This window comes from Mesitornis unicolor, unplaced genomic scaffold (genome assembly GCF_000695765.1).
Source record: "Mesitornis unicolor isolate BGI_N332 unplaced genomic scaffold, ASM69576v1 scaffold12862, whole genome shotgun sequence".
Classification (NCBI taxonomy): domain Eukaryota; kingdom Metazoa; phylum Chordata; class Aves; order Mesitornithiformes; family Mesitornithidae; genus Mesitornis; species Mesitornis unicolor.
This window is the reverse complement of record NW_010169903.1, coordinates 8,091-25,193: the sequence shown is the minus strand read 5'-3', so window position 1 is coordinate 25,193 and position 17,103 is coordinate 8,091. Positions and strand designations below refer to the sequence as shown.

The window sequence follows — 17,103 nt, the reverse complement described above, 5'->3', positions numbered from 1 at the left end:
CTTTCCCTGGAGAAGCAATGTATTTGCCCATGGGTACTTTGTCATGAGGGAGGATGAGGGTAAGGACTCCCTGGGAAACAGCTCTGCCACCTCGGAAGCCCTTCCAGGGAGCGGTGCAAGGTCACCAGCGAGATGCTCAGAGCCTGGCATATGGAGCATTCTCACCTGATCACGTTTCTGTAGGTTCTTCTGTTGTCCTTGTCCAGACACACTATGAAGGGCCTCTGCTCTGTGCTCCTGATCTTGATATTGCGTGTTTTCAACCTGTTAGCCACAGCCTGGATTGAGAGAAGAGAAAGAGCCGAGTGAGTGTCTCGCTTCCCTCCCTTGGGCTGTGCAGTGACAGGTGGTGTATGTACACTGGGTATGAAAGGGACAAATGATTACATTTCTCTCTTTATTTTTTAACCTCAGATGTGACTCAAGGTGTCTTTAAGGAGGGAAGTGTCTCTCTTGTCCTTTTTCTGTAATTACAACCTGGTCACATTTTGCAAGGGCAAACTTTCCAAACAGGCAATGTTTGCACAGGTTGCAAGGTTTGGGATGTCTGATGTGGGAGGTGGTCTATCCTCAGGTGTATCTTGGTGGACAGCACGGGCTGCAGTACCTTGGTGTTTCCAAAAACCAGGTGAAAATAAGCAGAAGAGTGCTGGCTTGCAGAAAATACCAGCTGAGAGCCTGGAAGCTCCAGGGCAACCCCGAATGATTGAGGTACAATAATACTTAATGCCACCCAAACTCCAGTGACACATTTCTGTGAGGGAGCATCTCCTTCAAGGTCTACTGGAACTCTCAAGTAAAAACCAAAACAAAACCAAAAAGCACAGGAGCCCAGGTTTTTAGTCCCATCTCTTGCATATCCATCCGTCTGAGTTGGTAATTAGATTAACTGATTTTCCTGCTTCTTGATTATGCTTTGTTAAAGTATTTCTCCAGTGGCCTCTACTCTTGCGAGCTCTGTGGGGATTAACACATGGGGTCTAGGGAGGGCACTGCAGCTGAAGATGTGGAGCTAATGGAGTTGATTGCAACCCACAGACCCTCTCCTGTACCCAAGTAGAGACATGAATACTGGGGCTAAGCCAGTAGCTCCACTTCATTCCTGGGGGTTACAGAATCACCCCAGCAGCAGCTCAGTCCTTCAGGGTTACTTGAGACAGAATTCAATGTGGCACTGAGCAGCAGGGACAAGCATTTGAGGCTCAAAAACCTAGATTTTTCCATGGAAAGTAATTGCAAATCACTCTCTGAGCAGGATGGCCCCAAAGCCTTATCCTTCCCACAGAGTGTTTCCCCTTTCAGTGTTGTCTTAAGGGACTTCCACACATTGGCCAATCCTTCCAGATGCATCCACATCTACTTACTGAGAAAGATCGTCCCGACAAGTTATTGATCCTAACGATTTCAGTGATGTTCACGTTCAGACACACCAGATCTGCAACAGGAGCAGTGTGTTAGACTTGGACTGTGGCATGATCTCAGCTCAGCTTTGATCCCACACTCAGGTGCACTGCCAGGGGTCCATGGGATACACAGGACAGCAGAAAAGGGGGACTCTAGCAAGCTCCATAGGCTTGAGGTTTGTGTGAGGTCATGCTCAGGGTGGAACCTCAGAGGCTATGCTAAAGGCAAGGTGAAAGAGGAAGATGCTTTCAAGCCAAGATTATGGTTATACCAAACCCCACATTATAGGGAGCCCCAGGCATGTCATTCATGAGAAAATGCACAACCACAGGCTGTGGTGACACCAATACATGCACGTCACTGATTCAACCCTTGCAGTGCAGGCACATAGCACTAAGTATCATGGTCAGATTTACTCTACTGAGCACCAGAAAACCCAGAAAACTCTCTTCACACATCCTCAAGCAGGAGGAACCTACCTTCAGCCTCATCAGCTGGGATGGCTTTCATCACCAGACCTGTGGAGCGCAGGGACATTGCCAGCTCCTTTGCCCGGTCGCTCACCACAACCTGCAGGAAATGCTGTTAATTCACCCTGGCAGAGAGGTTTAGACATGGAGAGGTTTGGGGGTATTTTTTCACAAATGCAGGGTTAGCTGACAGGCTTTTAAAATTCACTATGACCCCTCTGTTCTCTCCTGGAGTGCAATTCCAGAGGAAAGGAGGGCCAGAGCACTGTTTTTGGGAGGTCTGTGCCATGCTGGGGGTCCCTATGGACTGAGACATTTTGGGCTGCCTAGAGCCCCACTTACCTTTCTGTATGTTACTGTGAGATCTATGCCAGGGCCATCCAGGGTGGTTTTCTTCTTGGTCATGCTTAATTCTGCAAAGGAGGGAATCAGGTAGGATTGAGGTTTCACCCATCCCAACTGCCTGTGGTCAGAAAGGGGCCCTCCCATGGGATGAGCCACCCGTTCCATCACACAGTGGTTGTAGTCTGTCACACCAGCCCCTCTCTCCTTGCCTATGGGAGCTGAGGCTCTGTGCACTTCACAGGTCCAGTGAAATGGACTCAATCAAGGGTCTGCACCCAACCACAGTGGCAAGCATCCATTGGATCAGACACTGGGATGCACTGATGGAAGGGCTGGATGGGACCTCTGTAACAGTCCAGCCTTCAAGCACTCTTGTCCCATCATTGGCAACTCAAGGAAGCAGAATTTCTAATGGGGAAAACATCTGGCAAATGGGACAGCTGTAAAGTCCAGCTTGTTTCCTCAACAAAAAATATGATGTTGGTTCAACTTCAGAGGGTTGTGGAGCCAATCAAAGGCACAATCTACAAAACCTGGTTGAGACCAGGAGCCAGTGGCCACAAGGTCTCTCATTTAGCCTCATGTCATGCACCTGAAGGAGGTGGAGATGTTTAGGGAGGCCTTCTGCTCATCAGGGAACAAGGGATAGTGTCCCACAGCATGACCCTGATGGCTGCAGGCTGAGGGACAGGGCAAGAAGGAGCTATGGCCAGCAGGACCCCTGTCCAGGATGGCAGCCCCTGTGGCAGGGTGCAGCTTGGGGTCATGCACACACCTTTCTGGGAGATGCTCTCCTGCACCTGAGTGCGCAGCTCTGTGAGGAACACATCCTCGGCCGGCTCCTGTGCCGGGTCATTGAAGAAAATCTGAAAGAGAGGAAAATCTCTAAGAACAGCTCCTCCTCAGTCACCCTGAGGTGTCACACTGGGCTTGTGACATTAGCAGGTTCTCCAGAGCACACAGGTGTGAATCTATGGCCTCATCATGGCAGCCAGGAGGGCTATGAGAAGGACAGAACTGCTTTGGCTCTGCTTTCTAAAGCCCAAAAGCATGGCAGGCCTTGCCAGGAGGCCAGAGAACCTGTCAAGCAGAGACACGGGCCTTGTCCCCTGCCACTGGGTGTCCCTGCATACCCACAGATGGGTCTGTTCCCAGCCATGCACCCAGAGCCAACCCAGGTGAAGAGGAGCAGCTCCCCAGGTCTGGCTGCAAATGCTGACTTAGCTTCCAGGCAGGTAACTTTTCTCTGATGCACCTAAATCAACTGATCATTTCAGACCTTTTCCTTTTCTTTTCATGGGCTTGTTCTGAGCAAAATATGAAGATAAGGTCCTAGAGAGCCTCTCCTAGACACACCTAGCCCTTTGTCCAGCTTCTGTGGGACTTGTCTCTCACTTCCAGGAAAAGTCTTTGCAACCAAAGAGGAACAGTGTGGTCCTAACCAAAAAGGCAAAACAGGCTTAGTGTTTCCAGACGAAGCAGCATCACACCCTGTATGACAGCAGGGTAGGGTAGGTGCCGCTATCTGAAAACCACATCTGGGGTCAGTTCCTCTTCCCCTGCTTGAGTCACCCACTCTCTTACTTGCTTTTGATTTCTGTCTTAGAGGAGAAATGAGAGGAATAAAAAATCACCAGAAAACCAAAATTCCCAGCCACACAATCTGAGGACCAGGTGCTCCAAGTGAACTAATAACATGTCGCTAGTGAACAAGTCCTGGTGATGCTGTATCAGCTCTTTGCAACCCACATGCCAGTTTGCTCATCTAATGCTGCTGCTTTGCTGCAACACGTTGCCACGTTGGCTATGGGTAGATTAAAAGGACATATATCAGTGTCACTCTAAGCTTTGAAGGGGGAAAACTGCTAGAGGAGCAGATTGGGGGTTGATGTTACATGACCAAATACAGCAGTGCCAGGTCCCACTGTGATACCATTTTAGAGAAAAGTTAGCAGGAAATAAATAAAACTGTGTTTCAGGAATCCCTGCAAAGCCCCTGCAAGGTACAGAATGGTTTTGGCAAAGCCACTCCATAAACTCCTGTGTGCTCATAGCATCTAAAGCTGCAGAAGGTGCCAGAGCTCCTGAGCAAACCCGAGTCCAGCAGAGCAGGAAATCTGTGCCCTTACAGGGTAATTCCAAGTTCCACTTTGCTGACTTGACATAGCCTTCCCATGATCACTGACTCTGACTGAGCTGTGCTACAGGGAGTCCTAGATCTGGACACCTGGCAAGAAGGGTGTGGGCCCGGGGGCACAGAGATCCAGGCTCAGATCTGCTGAAAGTCCCCAGACCCCAGACTTTGCACAGCTCCAGAGTGGGGCTCTGCAAGCCCTTGCAGTGCCACAGGGCAGTACAAGAGATGTGGCACCCACCTTCACAGCATAGACCTGGAAGCAGACAGGCTGGATGCCCATGCGGACGTAGTATGCGATCACATCAGTGATGAACAGATCAGTCACGAGATGTTTGCTCGGAGAGGAAGGCTGGGGGGGCAAATCACGTTATGGATCAGCCACAGTCACTTCTCAAAAACACTGCCACTAACCCGCATGCCTTCCTAGATTAATAATGAGCAATGAGCTGTTGCCCAGGACAGCGCTGAGCGGCTCTGCCATGACTAGTCAAAGTGAATGGGGGAAGTGAAGGCTTGCGCCCACCTACCAACCCTTTTTGTGGGCTATCGATGGTAGCTCAAACTTCCAGGAAATGAGAGCTGGGGGTATTTCAGCAAATGCCTTATTTAGATTTTGTTTCTTGAAATCTGCCATTTCCCGTCCCTTGGCCAAAAACCCCCAATCACAGTAAATGGGTCTTGTGGGCTGGGGCAGTGTCAGCCGCACGCACCTTCCTGGCTGCCAGGAGAAAGCCCCTATTTGGGTCACAGAGGAGCCCTGCAGGGTACGAGGTCATCCTCAAGTATGGCAGATGTGTTTGGGAAATGGGACAGGCTGGGGAGGTGGGAAGGTTTCCCTCGTACCATGGTGGCCAGCTTGGGAATGATGTGGCACAGCGTGTTGATGTTGCTCTCGTACCACGGGTCGGCTCTGCCCAGGTACCCGGCCACCTCGCAGAGCTCCTCTTGGCCAGTGGCAGCATGGTCCTGCAGGAGAAATACACAGCTCAGAGTGCCATCGTAACTAAAAATACCAGGAGCCATAGAGGAGGCAGAGGGAGCTGGGGTGCAAATGCCCCATGAGCAGCTCCCACATCCCTGCTTGGTCCAGAGAAGATGGCAAATATTTCTTTCAGCACTCACCTAGCAGGTGCTCAAGAATAAATGAAGAATGAAGAGGAGAAATACTCATTTTTATAATGGCATGCTTGTCAGGACTCACAGCCAGCTCTGGGCCAGCTTAAAATACTGTGAGAAGTGCGGCTGTTTATTTATCACTGTCTCAATGTTGTCAGAGGGGAAAAGATTTGCCCAAGATAAACTGCAAGGTAGTCACTTGCATAACTAAAACTGGGGCCATGACGAAGCAGGCAAAGCCCTCAGTAATGGGCGACCACTTCCCATAAGCATTTAGGAGGTGAGAAAAGCAACACTTCTGCTAAAGTACCCTGGATCCTCCTATAGCTGGGGCATAGCAGCAAAAATGACGACCATTTCTAGGCTGTGAGATATCACCCATCAGGGTGGTTGGAGCAAGAATGGCTCTGGAACTGATGGATTCCTAAAGGCAGTCAGCAAACAGAGCCCAGCTGCCCTGTCTTGGCTCCCATCCTTCTGGTTCTAGAAACCAGGCATTAACAGATGTGAATTCCTGTAAAGCCCCCTCCAAAACCACCATCAGCCACTGACAGCCGGCAGCAGTGCCTGGAGCTGCCAAGTCCAGACTCACCGCAACGGCCAAGGTGTTTGGCTGCCTCGTCATGACCGGGATATAGTAGAACTGCAGGTTCAGCCTGGGAGTCAGAAAAACTCGCCGTGTTTCTCTTTTCCTTGAAATGAGAAAATAAATAGCTGGGTCGCAATGGGAAAGTGGAAGAAAACAGCTCTTGGCCAAGGCTGGGCAGTACCAGGAGACCACAGCTGCTCTGCCACAGGAGCTCATACCCTACTCACACACCTCCTTTGCCCAATATGACAGTAATGCCCCTAGGTGCCCAAATCCAGCAAAGGGAGATGATGAGGGTAAGGGGTGTCCCACAGACAGGCACTCAGCTGGGACCAGCAGTCCCCTCTGCTCCCACTCTGCTCCCCAGGCTGCTGCCTGCACCACAACCCTGACCCACCCCACATTGGCCTCCTGGCCCAGGTGAACTGGCTGGGCAGCTGGAAAACAGCTTTTCTTTAGGACTTTTTCCCTTTTGCATAGGAAAATATGTTGCCTCATTTATTGTTCGTTTAACCCATTCCATGGACAGAAGGGACAAACTCCCTGTGTGCATCATTTGGGCCAACAGAGCCAAGCGACGTCATGCAGCCAATGAAGTCAGATGCATTTGGGTGCAAAACACCTGGGTTTCACCTTGTCTCCAGTAACACTGGAGCCCAACCCCATTCCCAGTCATCTCTGCTGCTTCAACGGGCAGAAGAGCAAGCCCCCAGCTCTGTCCTCTCTTTCTGCAAGCCCCCAGAGCCAAAGAGGCCACGGCCATAGGTTACCTCAAAGAGTGGTAGGCTTGGGCCAGACGCCCCAGGATCCGGTCGTCCCCCAGCAGCACGATGCGGGCAGTGTGCAGCCTCTGGAGCGGGGCTGCAGGCTCCGGGGGGTTGTCTGGTCTCCTCTGTGGCTTCACAGGGGGCTTTGCCCCCAGACCATTGCAGCCAGCCTGCAGGAAGGCCACGCTCTCCAGCGGTGAGGGCTTTTTTTTAATTCCTCCCTTCCTCTGGAGCCGGGATTGCTCTGTCTCAGAGCTGAAAGGGGTGAAGGGCTCCTCAGCTGCTGCGGGCAGGTCTCGCTCGATGCCACTGTCGGTGGAAAGCACGGAGAAGCGGGTCTGCTCGCTGCACTCGCAGTCTGAAACAATGTCTTGGATCTCGAAGTTGTCCAGGTCCTGGCTCAGGCAGTTGGCCTCGCAGCTCTGTGACAGTGGGCGGACGAACAGCACCAACTCCTTCCCTGCGGGCAGGAGGGAGCTCGAGGAGGGAAATACAACCAGACCCAGGCTGAGCCCTAGTCCTGCCCCAATTCCCTCTTCTCATGCAAACCTCCCTGCAAATACCCCCACCAGCGGGTCCAAGAAGAGTCAGTCTTTCAGTCCCATTTCACATCGCCCCAGGAAGAGAGCTGAATATCACTCAAAGCAGGTGCTTTGGGTACATGCTCCTGCAGCCTGTCCCACAGGGGCCCTCTCCTCATTGGCTTCACCTTCTCTCCCCACCTAATCCCCTGATTTGACCCTGACACCCCATAGAAGGAAGGCTGGTGCAGCCTCCACAAGCTTGGGCCTTGGGTGATGGCTGTGAAACTCACCATCCAAGAATGAGGGCTAAATTACACATTTTTACACAGGTTTCCCAGCCCCAGGCACCGTTCGAACATGCCACAGCCCCCTAGAACACTCACAGAGCTGGTCATCTTCTGTCCAGAGGTGAAAGCTGATGTTGGGGTTGGGCAGAGGGGTACCCTGCAGCCCTCCCAAGGGAGCATTGCCTGGGGGAAACAAGGATGCTTGTAACAGAGGAGCAGGCAATTTTCCTACACGGGTGCCTGAACCCCCACTGGTGCTGAGTTGGCCGGTGCTGACCCCAAGGGCTCTCCCACCCCGGTCGCCTTCTGGCAAGACCTGAGACTGTAATCAGACCCCTGCTCTCACCAAGTAAGCCCTAGGAAGGTACCTACACCATCCCTGAAAGGGAGAAATGAAGGTGGGGAAACAGGCACAGGCACGTGAAGGACCTTGCTTTGCTGCAGACAGCAGAGGGACTGCAGAATAAATAAAACCTCCTTCGAGCACTGGGCCTCCTGCATGTGGCAGCACCTCCCTTGGTGGTCTCAGCTGAGATGAAGGGGAGCTCTCTGACCCCACCATTCCTGACTATTTTTAACCCATTATGGCTCTGTGAAAGGCGGTGAGACAATTGAATAGCTCTCTGCCTCCAAAGGGAGATGGTTCCTCTCCTCTCCCTGCAGAGGAGGCTGCTCCTCCCCATATCTTGCACTGGGAGCTCTTTCTGAGGAGTGGGGAGGGATGCACGGACTTCCACCTAGAGCAGTCAGGGAGAGGGAAGCGTGACTCCATTTCCCTCTGATTTGTGTAAAAAGCTGTGGCACCAAGCTGGATCTGAGCACTGCCAGGGATGGAAGGAGATGGCAGTACCACCATCCATCACAGCAGTACCAAGAGGTTTCAGGGAGCAGTGCATGGTGTCTCCCTAGTCCAGGCCATGGCAGGATGTATCTTACGCCAGCAGAGCACTAGAGGGTCTGTCCAACCTCCACTGGTTGACACCTGTAGCACCCTCTGCAAATGACAGAGACATGTCTCTGGGCTCCAGAACTGCTGAATTAGCAGCAGTGATTGCCACTGTCTCTTTCTTCAAGTGACAAATCTGCCTTCCACTGCCATGTGCCGTCTGCTATCTGGGACATCAGGTCACTGCAAGGAGCCAGGGTGCAAGGACCTGATTCCAGTGATGGATACTGCTGGAGTGGGGCCAGGCGGGAGGTGGAGATGGACAGATGTAGGGTGATGGCAAGGACACGCCAGCTGCAGACAGCAGGGCACTGCCAGCTTGCATGGCTCCCTTAACCCATCCTGCACAGCTGCCGGGAGCTCACCTGCTTGCAAGGAGCTGAGGATGGCGTGGTAAATCTTTTCGAGCCTTGCCATGTGCTGGCCGCGGTCTGTGCTCGCCTCGTTTCCTGCACACTCGACTGCCGCCACCACTTGCTGGAACCAGTGCTCGATGTCGCTGGTGGACATATCCTGTCGGAGGAGCAGCTATTAACACCCGGAGGTGCAAAAAGGGGAGATGCTCCATGGACAGGGCTGCTGAAGGGGGCAGAAAGAGCCTGCAAAAATTGTTGTTTCACAGCAGAGAGCAGAAATGTCCTCCTGTTCCCAGGGAAGGATGGAAAGGTGCTGGCTATGCTGTCTGCTTAAAGCTTTTTTCTGGCAGGTTCCCAGCTGCCACTAGCCTGGGGACAGAGCAGCAGAGCTGGCAGCTCAAGTGACCCTCGGAAGATGGGGACAGCATACACACAAAGGTGTCCTTGGAGTGGAATTTGCTGAGAGCCCTTGCCTTTCTGAACCAGACATTTGTCTTACAGTGGCCTCACAGCTCCTTGAAGGAGGTTTTTGAGAGAACAGGTTGAAACATTTCTGCTGAGATGTTTTTGCAGTGACCAGTGGCTCACAGACAAGTCCGTATTTCAGCCACAGAGCCCAGCTTTGCCATGCAAAACTGAAGACTCAGACTGAAGATTCAAAGCGTCCGGGTTGTGCTGCAGCAACTCTTTTGTATTTGCAGACTCTTTTAGTTTGACACCAGCTCTGTTGCTAGCCCAGCCTTGCAAGTAACACTGAGGCTACTGGGGATGGAGACCAGCAGTGATGAGCCCGGGGGAGGGTGGTCTCTCAACTTGCCAAAAACCTTCTCATTGCTCCAAGGCGCCCAACAAGAGCAGGACCATTGGAAAACCATGCGTGTGCCACAGAAGTGGTGTCAGTTACCTGCAGGCTCCCCTTCAAGCAGCAGACGTCACAGCTCTCGCCCAGGGCCGCCTGCATGGCGTGGGTGATCACACAGCACATGCACGCCCGCGGGCTCTGGGAGACTTGCGCGGCCTCTGTGTCAGTGACCAGTGCGTTGCAGATGGCTTCGGAGAGCAGCTCCGGATCAGTAAAGATAAAAATCCTGCGTGGGGCGGGAGGGTGGGAAAAGAGAGAGATGACACGAGGACTCCCTGTTACTGACATAAGGGCTGGCACAAGCAGCTCATGTCTACATTATCCCATGCAAAGAAAAATATCCCGGAATATCTCTAATATCCCATTGCTGCTGATATTTCCCTTCTCTGCCCCATCTCCCTGCCAAGGGAGGCTTCCTGCCACCCAGGAACACAGAAATAAATTGGGACACATGGGAGAAACGTGCTCCTCCCAACATAAAGTTCATTTTAGCAATGCACTGGATGACATTCCCCCAAGACCAGGAACTGCCGTATGGTTTATGTCCAAATTGTCTGTTCCACCCAACATTAATTCAGAGCACAGGAAAACGGCAGATTTCACAATGAGACTATAAAAGAAATAAAAGTAACAACCCATTAGAAGAGGCGGTACTCACTTTTCCTGATAAGGGTACGGGTCGCTTTTAAGACTTTGTTCGGAAATGACCATTCTCTGGTACAACATACCTAGCACATTCAGGGAGATAAACACACATGAGTCAGAGTCTGAGAAATAACAACACAACTCACCAGAGCAGCTTGGTGCTGTTCCTGGTTGTGGAGGCTGATGGTGGGTCTGCCAAGTCAGCAAACACCCAGTGCTGGAGAAATGGTGTGAAAGAGCCAAGAATCGAGTCCAGAGTTAAAAATAGCCAAGGACAAATATAGGTTATGCCACATAAAAAGAAACCCACTTCTATTCAGGGACAATTTCCTGTATTTCCCTTCCTTTGTTTAGTGGATTATGAGCTTGGAAGTAGAAGGAAGCAGGAGGAAGAGCCCTACTCCCAGCCTCCATCCCAGGCCCACATGGGGGACAGCATTTGAGTGGATATGAAGAGCATAACGTGCTCCTGAATCAGAAGAGAGGGACTTTACCATCACCCAGCTCTGGGCTGAGGGAGATACATCCACCCTGCATGGCTCAGGTGTTATCACCTTGTGAACCTCACGGTGCTCCAAGGAAAGCCCCACTGGAGATCCCCGTCTCTCCACACTGAATCATTGTTTTACCAGAAGTCAGGTGAGATAAAGATGGACCTTGGAGCTCCAGACAAGTGCTACTGGGGAAGAGTGGCTGGGGTGATGGTGATAGGCTGAGACTACCAAGAACAGCACTTTCTAATTTCCCACCAGATTTCCATATTTTACCTCCACCTCACAAGGTGTCTGCACTTTGAACTGTTTTAAAGGATTGCTTTTAGACTCTTAATGAAGGAAATTTTAACAAAAAGAACTTCAATGAGCAATGTAGAGAAAAAAGAAAAGAGTTGTCCTCTGGGTTGCTTTCTAAAAGGGACTGTTCTCTGCAGAAACCAATGACGTTTTAGTGTCTAAAACCTGATGCGCAGGTGGTAGAGGGAGAGCCCATGCTGGACAGTCTGCAACTCAATCTCAGATGGAGACTTCACTCTGCAAAAAGGAGACCTCCACAACATTTACTGAGGTGCCCAGGCTGGGAGAATAACCACCCTGATCCCCATACAGACACAGGGTGCATGTACACCTGCCTTAGATGGGCTGGACTTGGCTCTGGTGGTGCCTGTGCTGACAGCAGGAGGACCTCAAGGTTTCCTGCTAGTAACTAAGGCTCAGCAGCTTGAAATCAGGTGAGGGGAACCCTCCCATCCAAATGTATCCCTCAGACCCCCAAGCCTTTGGCCAGCCCCTTGCAGAAATCCCTGCCATGGCTCGCTGCCTGGGGCAGAGGCCAGCTCAAGCATGGAAACACCCCCCAAAACCCTCACCACTGCTGCTTCGAGGACCCAAGCCATTCACTATGCGATGCATGGGTAGAGTGGGGAAGCCCTCATACCTGGTGTTGTCCTTTCCATCTTCAGCCTGGCAGCATAGTCTAACCCAATGGTGCAGAAAGGCTTGGGCAGGGTGAGCAGCTTCTTACAGAAATCATACACTCTGCCGCAGAGCTCATCAGAGATGCAGGGAGCCTGGAGAGAGAAAGGGACAGATGAGGACAAGTCACAGGCAGTGACGCCTCTCCCCACAACAGGCCCCAGGTGGGAGGTCACTGAGCAACACCAAGTTCAATCTGGATTTCCATGCAACATATGAAGCAGAACCAGGCCCTACAATGGTTTGGAAACCTCCAGCAATACCTGCTGAAGGGGAGTGGGCACACATTTTTGCCAGGTTGTGGCTTCCTGCACCATCAGGCAACTTAAACACCTCCAGAAAAGGGAGGCAGCTGAAAGGACCTGTCACTCCCATACACATCAGACACCAGTGTCTCAGCCATCAGACAGCACACTGGGAAATAAATGTGCAGTTGAGTCCACCCATGGTAGTCCAAGGGCTTTTCTGAGCAGGTACTGGGATATTTTGGCACAGGAATAGGTGCTGAGTGCCTTCAGGTGGCCCCTCCTGCGGCTTCTGCTGTTCCCAGACCTTGCCCCAGTGCAGCCAGCAGTAGGTTACCTTTATCAAGGTGTACATCAAGGTGTGCAGCAAGGGGATGATATAATGTCTGAAGTCACCTCGCTCCGCCTGTGGGACAAAAAGGCACAGTCAGTGTGGGCAGGGTGCTGGGATGGGCATCACCAGGGACCGGAGCTTGGGGGACCACCACAGCCCCCAGGATGTGCTGGCCCCTGGCTGCTCAGGCACATGGGGAGAGCAGGGGACTTCACCCTGGCTCACCTGGAGCACCCAGGTGATGCTCCCCTGGTCAAGGTGAGGTTTGAGGTTCCTTTAGGGTGGGCAGGATGTCCCTGACAGGTCCTGCCCGGGTGGGCATCCCACAAGCCAAGCCTTATGGAAGGGTGTAGGGAGGTGCACCATGCTGCCATGGCCATCACTGCATCACAGGGCTGGAGATCATTGCAGGGACGTGAAAGCTCTGGGAGCTGCTGTGAGAGCGTGGTTTGCACACCCAGAGCAGAACACATGTGCAGTAGTTGTGGTAGGAGAGAGCAAGCAAAAGTTTCTAACTGAGCTCATCAAGAAGCTCCTTTCTGCTGCAAAAATTCCTGTCAAAATAAAAAATAACTGGGAATCCTCTGGAAAAAGCCTGGTTTACATTTGGTGGATGTGGGATCAGAGTGGAGAGGGAGGAGAGATGCTCTTGCATCTCTGTCCTGGCCCATGGGAAGCCAGGTGGATGCTCAAGCACAGCTCTGGTCCCTCCCTGCAGCCTGGCTGTAACTGACAGCTCCAGCAATGGGAATGCCCCTAGATAAACACGGAAAAGATATTTCCATCCCAAAGATATTTCCAGCACCTTTCTTCAGGGTTGCTGTGCTGATGGATCCGAGTTAAATGGAACTGATGGCAGCAAAGCTTTAGAAATGATCAATAAAATGAATAATACTGAACTACTGAGCCTCGTAAGAACTCAAGCATGAAATTGCTAAATTATTATCTGTGGTTGGTACTGACTGCTGAGAGCTGCTGCAGTACCAGAGGAATGGAAAAAAAAAAAGTGACATTGATTTCCAAGAAGAGCTTAAGGGAGATGAAGGGAATTATACACCAGAAGGCCTGACATCCCTCCTGGGCAAGGAAAGATAAGAGTAGCAGATTGGTAATAGTTGTAACAGGAGGGACTAACATGGCTTTTGCAGAGGAAAGCAGACCTCAAACCCTCCGGGAGAATCCCTGCATCCACACCAAGGGTGACGTGGGTGTTCCTGTCCATCTGGATTAGCAAAAGCCACTTGATGAGATCCCTCCCCAAGGCCCTGGTAGAAGCTGAACTGCCATAGCATGAGAAAGACAGCCTGAAAATGGCCTCAGAGCCTCCCAAAAGGCAGGAAACAAAGATTAGGAATAACTGTTCCATGTTCACAACCGTGCAGCTCCAGTGTGTGATAGGGAGTGCTGACAGGGGGGGATGACAGGGTGACAGACTCTGCAGAGGGTGCTTGGCTCCCTTGGGGCATGGGAGCTGAGCGATGCTGAGCCAGGCAGCTCCATCTTTCGAGCTGGGAAGAAGAAATGGCAAGGATGCAGAGAAAAAGGTACAGGGAGGTTTCTGCACAAAGGACAACAGCAGGGGCTCATCACCGGGGAGGGGAGGAGGTGGAGGGGGAACATGGGCTCTTCCTCCCTGCACCGCAATGAGAGGGCGCTGGGTAAAATGAAGCAGGCTCATAAGAAAGAAAAGGTGCTATTCCTACAGATGACATCTCATCAGACCACAAACCAGGTCACACCACAATGCTGAGGGTGTTAAAGGTTTACACAAGACCATAAAATGACAAGACAAATCAGTGAAACAAAAAATCCATCACAATGTTTCCGGCAGATGCTCTCAGGACAGGATACTGGGTTAGATGTTTCTGCCTTGACACCCCCCAGGGAGGAAATGAGTGACATGGAGGAGAAATTTCCACTCTACCTGTGACTACAGCTGCCTGGGGCAGAATGAGGGAGATGTGGGGGTGATCAGAAGTGCTTGGGCTGCTGCGGCATTGAGGAGCCTGGGGAGGTTCCCTGCTCTGCCCATCTTTCACTATCACTTTTGGAGCAAACCCTGGTCCTTGCAGCCATCAGCTGGGGACAAGCTACTGCTCTGCCCTGGTGTCCCACAGGGCTTTTCACTCTTTGCTATGAGCCACAGTCCCCAGCCAAGCTCAAGGTCCCTAAAAACAACCTTAGTCACCTCGAGGGCCCCAGGAGGGAGGCAGAGACCTGTGGTGAAGGTGAGCGCCTGTCCTGCTCCCTCCGGCCTCACGACAGGGCACATGTCACGAAGGGGCTGATCCTGGCACTCAGGGATGGCTCTGAGGCAGCACTCACCCTTTCCAGCTCCTTCACCAGGATCTTGACCAGGACAGAGCTGTTGCTGGGATTCTGGTCGATTTTTTTATGCAGGGTCCATCGCAGCATCCCTGAGGAATGAAAGTCAAGAAAGAGGTCAGGGTGCCAAGCAGAGCAGTGATGGATTTGGGGCAGTGTTTCACAGGGGAATTGGGAGACCTGGGCACTGCTGCTGCAAAAATCACCCCCTGGGCTGCTGCATGGGCACCACTGCCAGAGCAAAACCAGGCTTCCCTCTGCTTCAACCAGTGACCCTCTGCAAGGGACGTCATGCTGCTGCCCCCATTCTGGATGCAGCACTGAAGTGTCATACCTCTAATATGAGGAAACCTTCAGAAAAAGGTCCTAGAGATCCTAAGACTGGGAGGCTGGAGAAAAGTAAGGCAGGGCAATGGATGTGAAGTTTGTTTGCTGTTCTCTCTGTCGCTCTGTTTATGGCTGCTTTCACTGCCCGCCCTGAAAAATTTGGGTTCCTGCCATCCCAGCACACAGCACCTGAATGCTGGCTGCCAACAGCTCACACTCAGAGCAAGGACCACAAAGCATCTCAGTCTCACTGATGTCAAGGCTCATTCCAGACAAAATCAAATTTAATTAACTGTAAAATATTCCCTGCGCACCAAGTAAAATCAATTCTTCAAAATTAATTACATTTCCTAAGGCTGTGGCAGTCCAGTTGCTGGCTCAGCTAGAGTTTTATTCTCCAAAACTGTAACAGAGGGATTTCAAGCCTCTTTAGCAAGAAGATGAGATAGGCAGTGTGTGGCAAAGTGACAACCCTGCAGGGGCAGATGGGGACACTTCAACATGGAGGTGTTAAGTGAGTTGGATGGGGCTGTGAGGCGAGTCGGTGTCAGGGCTGGGAACAGCATCACAAACCCTGGTGTTTGATGCCCCACCTCAGTGCTGGAGCCCCAGGGTGGGTGAAGGGTGTCAAGGCTGTCATAGCCACACAGAGGAGGGATGGAAGCCGCTAAGGGTGGTCCACAGCAGACCCCAGGAGCTTGTCAAAGACTCAGCACCTCCGAGAGTGGGTTAGAAAGGGCTGAGCAGGGCCAGGGAGGTGAGGCCATCCTATGTCTCTGCACCGTGGCACCATCTGAGAGAGGGGAGCAGTGGGGAGTTTGGGACCAAGCAATGCCCCAGCAAGGCAGTGCAGGGATGGGGCGTTGACCCCCGGGAGCCGTGCTGGGGGGGGGTCCATCTTACCTCGGTCGCACTGGCAGGCGGGGTGGTGCCCGTCCAGCTCTCGCAGCAGCGTGCGGACGCGGCGCAAGATGTCCGACTCCACCTCTGCGGGGACAAAAGGGACATGAGCAGCCAGGTCAGTGCCCCTGGGAGGCTAGCACCCAGGGACAACCACAGGGGAGGAGGCACTGGTTTGGGTGGGCATGGGGACTGCCCCCTCACTACATCTCATGGTGGCTGTTTCAGCAGGCTTTGAGCCTGGATGAGCCTTGATGGACACAGGGCAGAGCCCTCCCTGGGGCCACTGGAACTGGGGGGCAAATGCCACCCCATGGACTGGTGGCCCGTGGAGCCATTTTGGAGAGCAAAGTGCTCAGCAGGGATGGGATGGTGGAGAATCTCTGCAGAGGACTGCTCATGCAAGAGCTCTGCACAGCCCCTCTCTCCCCTTGTTCAGTAAAAAAATTCACATATTAAATACAGAAACTAACAAAATTAAACCATACCTTGGCATCATGAAAGAGCAGAAACACCTCTGCATTTTGGCACCACATGGATTTGGCCTCAACCTCACACCCATCACAAGGAGCTCTCTTGCAACAAGGTCTGCTGCCCGCACCAGCAACTCAGCCCTCATGGGAACCCCAGGCACAGCAACCAGTCTGGCATGTGGCATGTCCCCTCCTGCCTTCCACCTGTGACACCTCCCAGCATCTCTCCGACATGCAACCACCCACCCCTGGGCCCCGAGCACCTTCTGCTTCCCCAGGCAGGGACTGAAGGCCAGTGCTTCTGTCTGATAACCACCACATGCTGCTTGTACACGTCAAAACCAAACTGCATTCTGCTCTCAGCCAAAAATAAGTCTGAGAACCTCAAGACTCAGCTTGGGGTATGACTTGTACGTGGGGCGAGGGCTCATGATCATGAGTGAGCTCGTGTGACAGCTGGCCATGCGCACAGACACATCGTAGATGTAAATTAAAAGTCAGTCTTGGGAACTGTGGGGTTCCGGCCAGGAAAGCTGCAAGGTCCCATTACTCCACTATGGCCTGACTTTGTGTCCCTCCTTA

General features: G+C 52.3%; 1 protein-coding gene across 1 annotated transcript in view; it reads right to left on the bottom strand.

The window, feature by feature from the left end:
- Nucleotides 1-17,103, bottom strand: part of PIK3R6 (phosphoinositide-3-kinase, regulatory subunit 6) — a 20,387-nt gene that overhangs the window by 988 nt on the left and 2,296 nt on the right. Inside the window, exons 2-18 of the mRNA XM_010179522.1 lie at nucleotides 16,052-16,135; nucleotides 14,822-14,913; nucleotides 12,500-12,568; nucleotides 11,880-12,012; nucleotides 10,462-10,531; nucleotides 9,846-10,029; nucleotides 8,951-9,098; nucleotides 7,736-7,822; nucleotides 6,832-7,288; nucleotides 6,065-6,164; nucleotides 5,200-5,322; nucleotides 4,595-4,705; nucleotides 2,995-3,085; nucleotides 2,217-2,287; nucleotides 1,884-1,974; nucleotides 1,365-1,435; nucleotides 166-278 (exon numbers count right to left, since the gene is read on the bottom strand). Of these exons, the coding sequence (XP_010177824.1) occupies nucleotides 166-278; nucleotides 1,365-1,435; nucleotides 1,884-1,974; nucleotides 2,217-2,287; nucleotides 2,995-3,085; nucleotides 4,595-4,705; nucleotides 5,200-5,322; nucleotides 6,065-6,164; nucleotides 6,832-7,288; nucleotides 7,736-7,822; nucleotides 8,951-9,098; nucleotides 9,846-10,029; nucleotides 10,462-10,531; nucleotides 11,880-12,012; nucleotides 12,500-12,568; nucleotides 14,822-14,913; nucleotides 16,052-16,135 (2,095 nt within the window). The remainder of the gene's footprint in view (nucleotides 1-165; nucleotides 279-1,364; nucleotides 1,436-1,883; nucleotides 1,975-2,216; nucleotides 2,288-2,994; nucleotides 3,086-4,594; nucleotides 4,706-5,199; nucleotides 5,323-6,064; nucleotides 6,165-6,831; nucleotides 7,289-7,735; nucleotides 7,823-8,950; nucleotides 9,099-9,845; nucleotides 10,030-10,461; nucleotides 10,532-11,879; nucleotides 12,013-12,499; nucleotides 12,569-14,821; nucleotides 14,914-16,051; nucleotides 16,136-17,103) is intronic.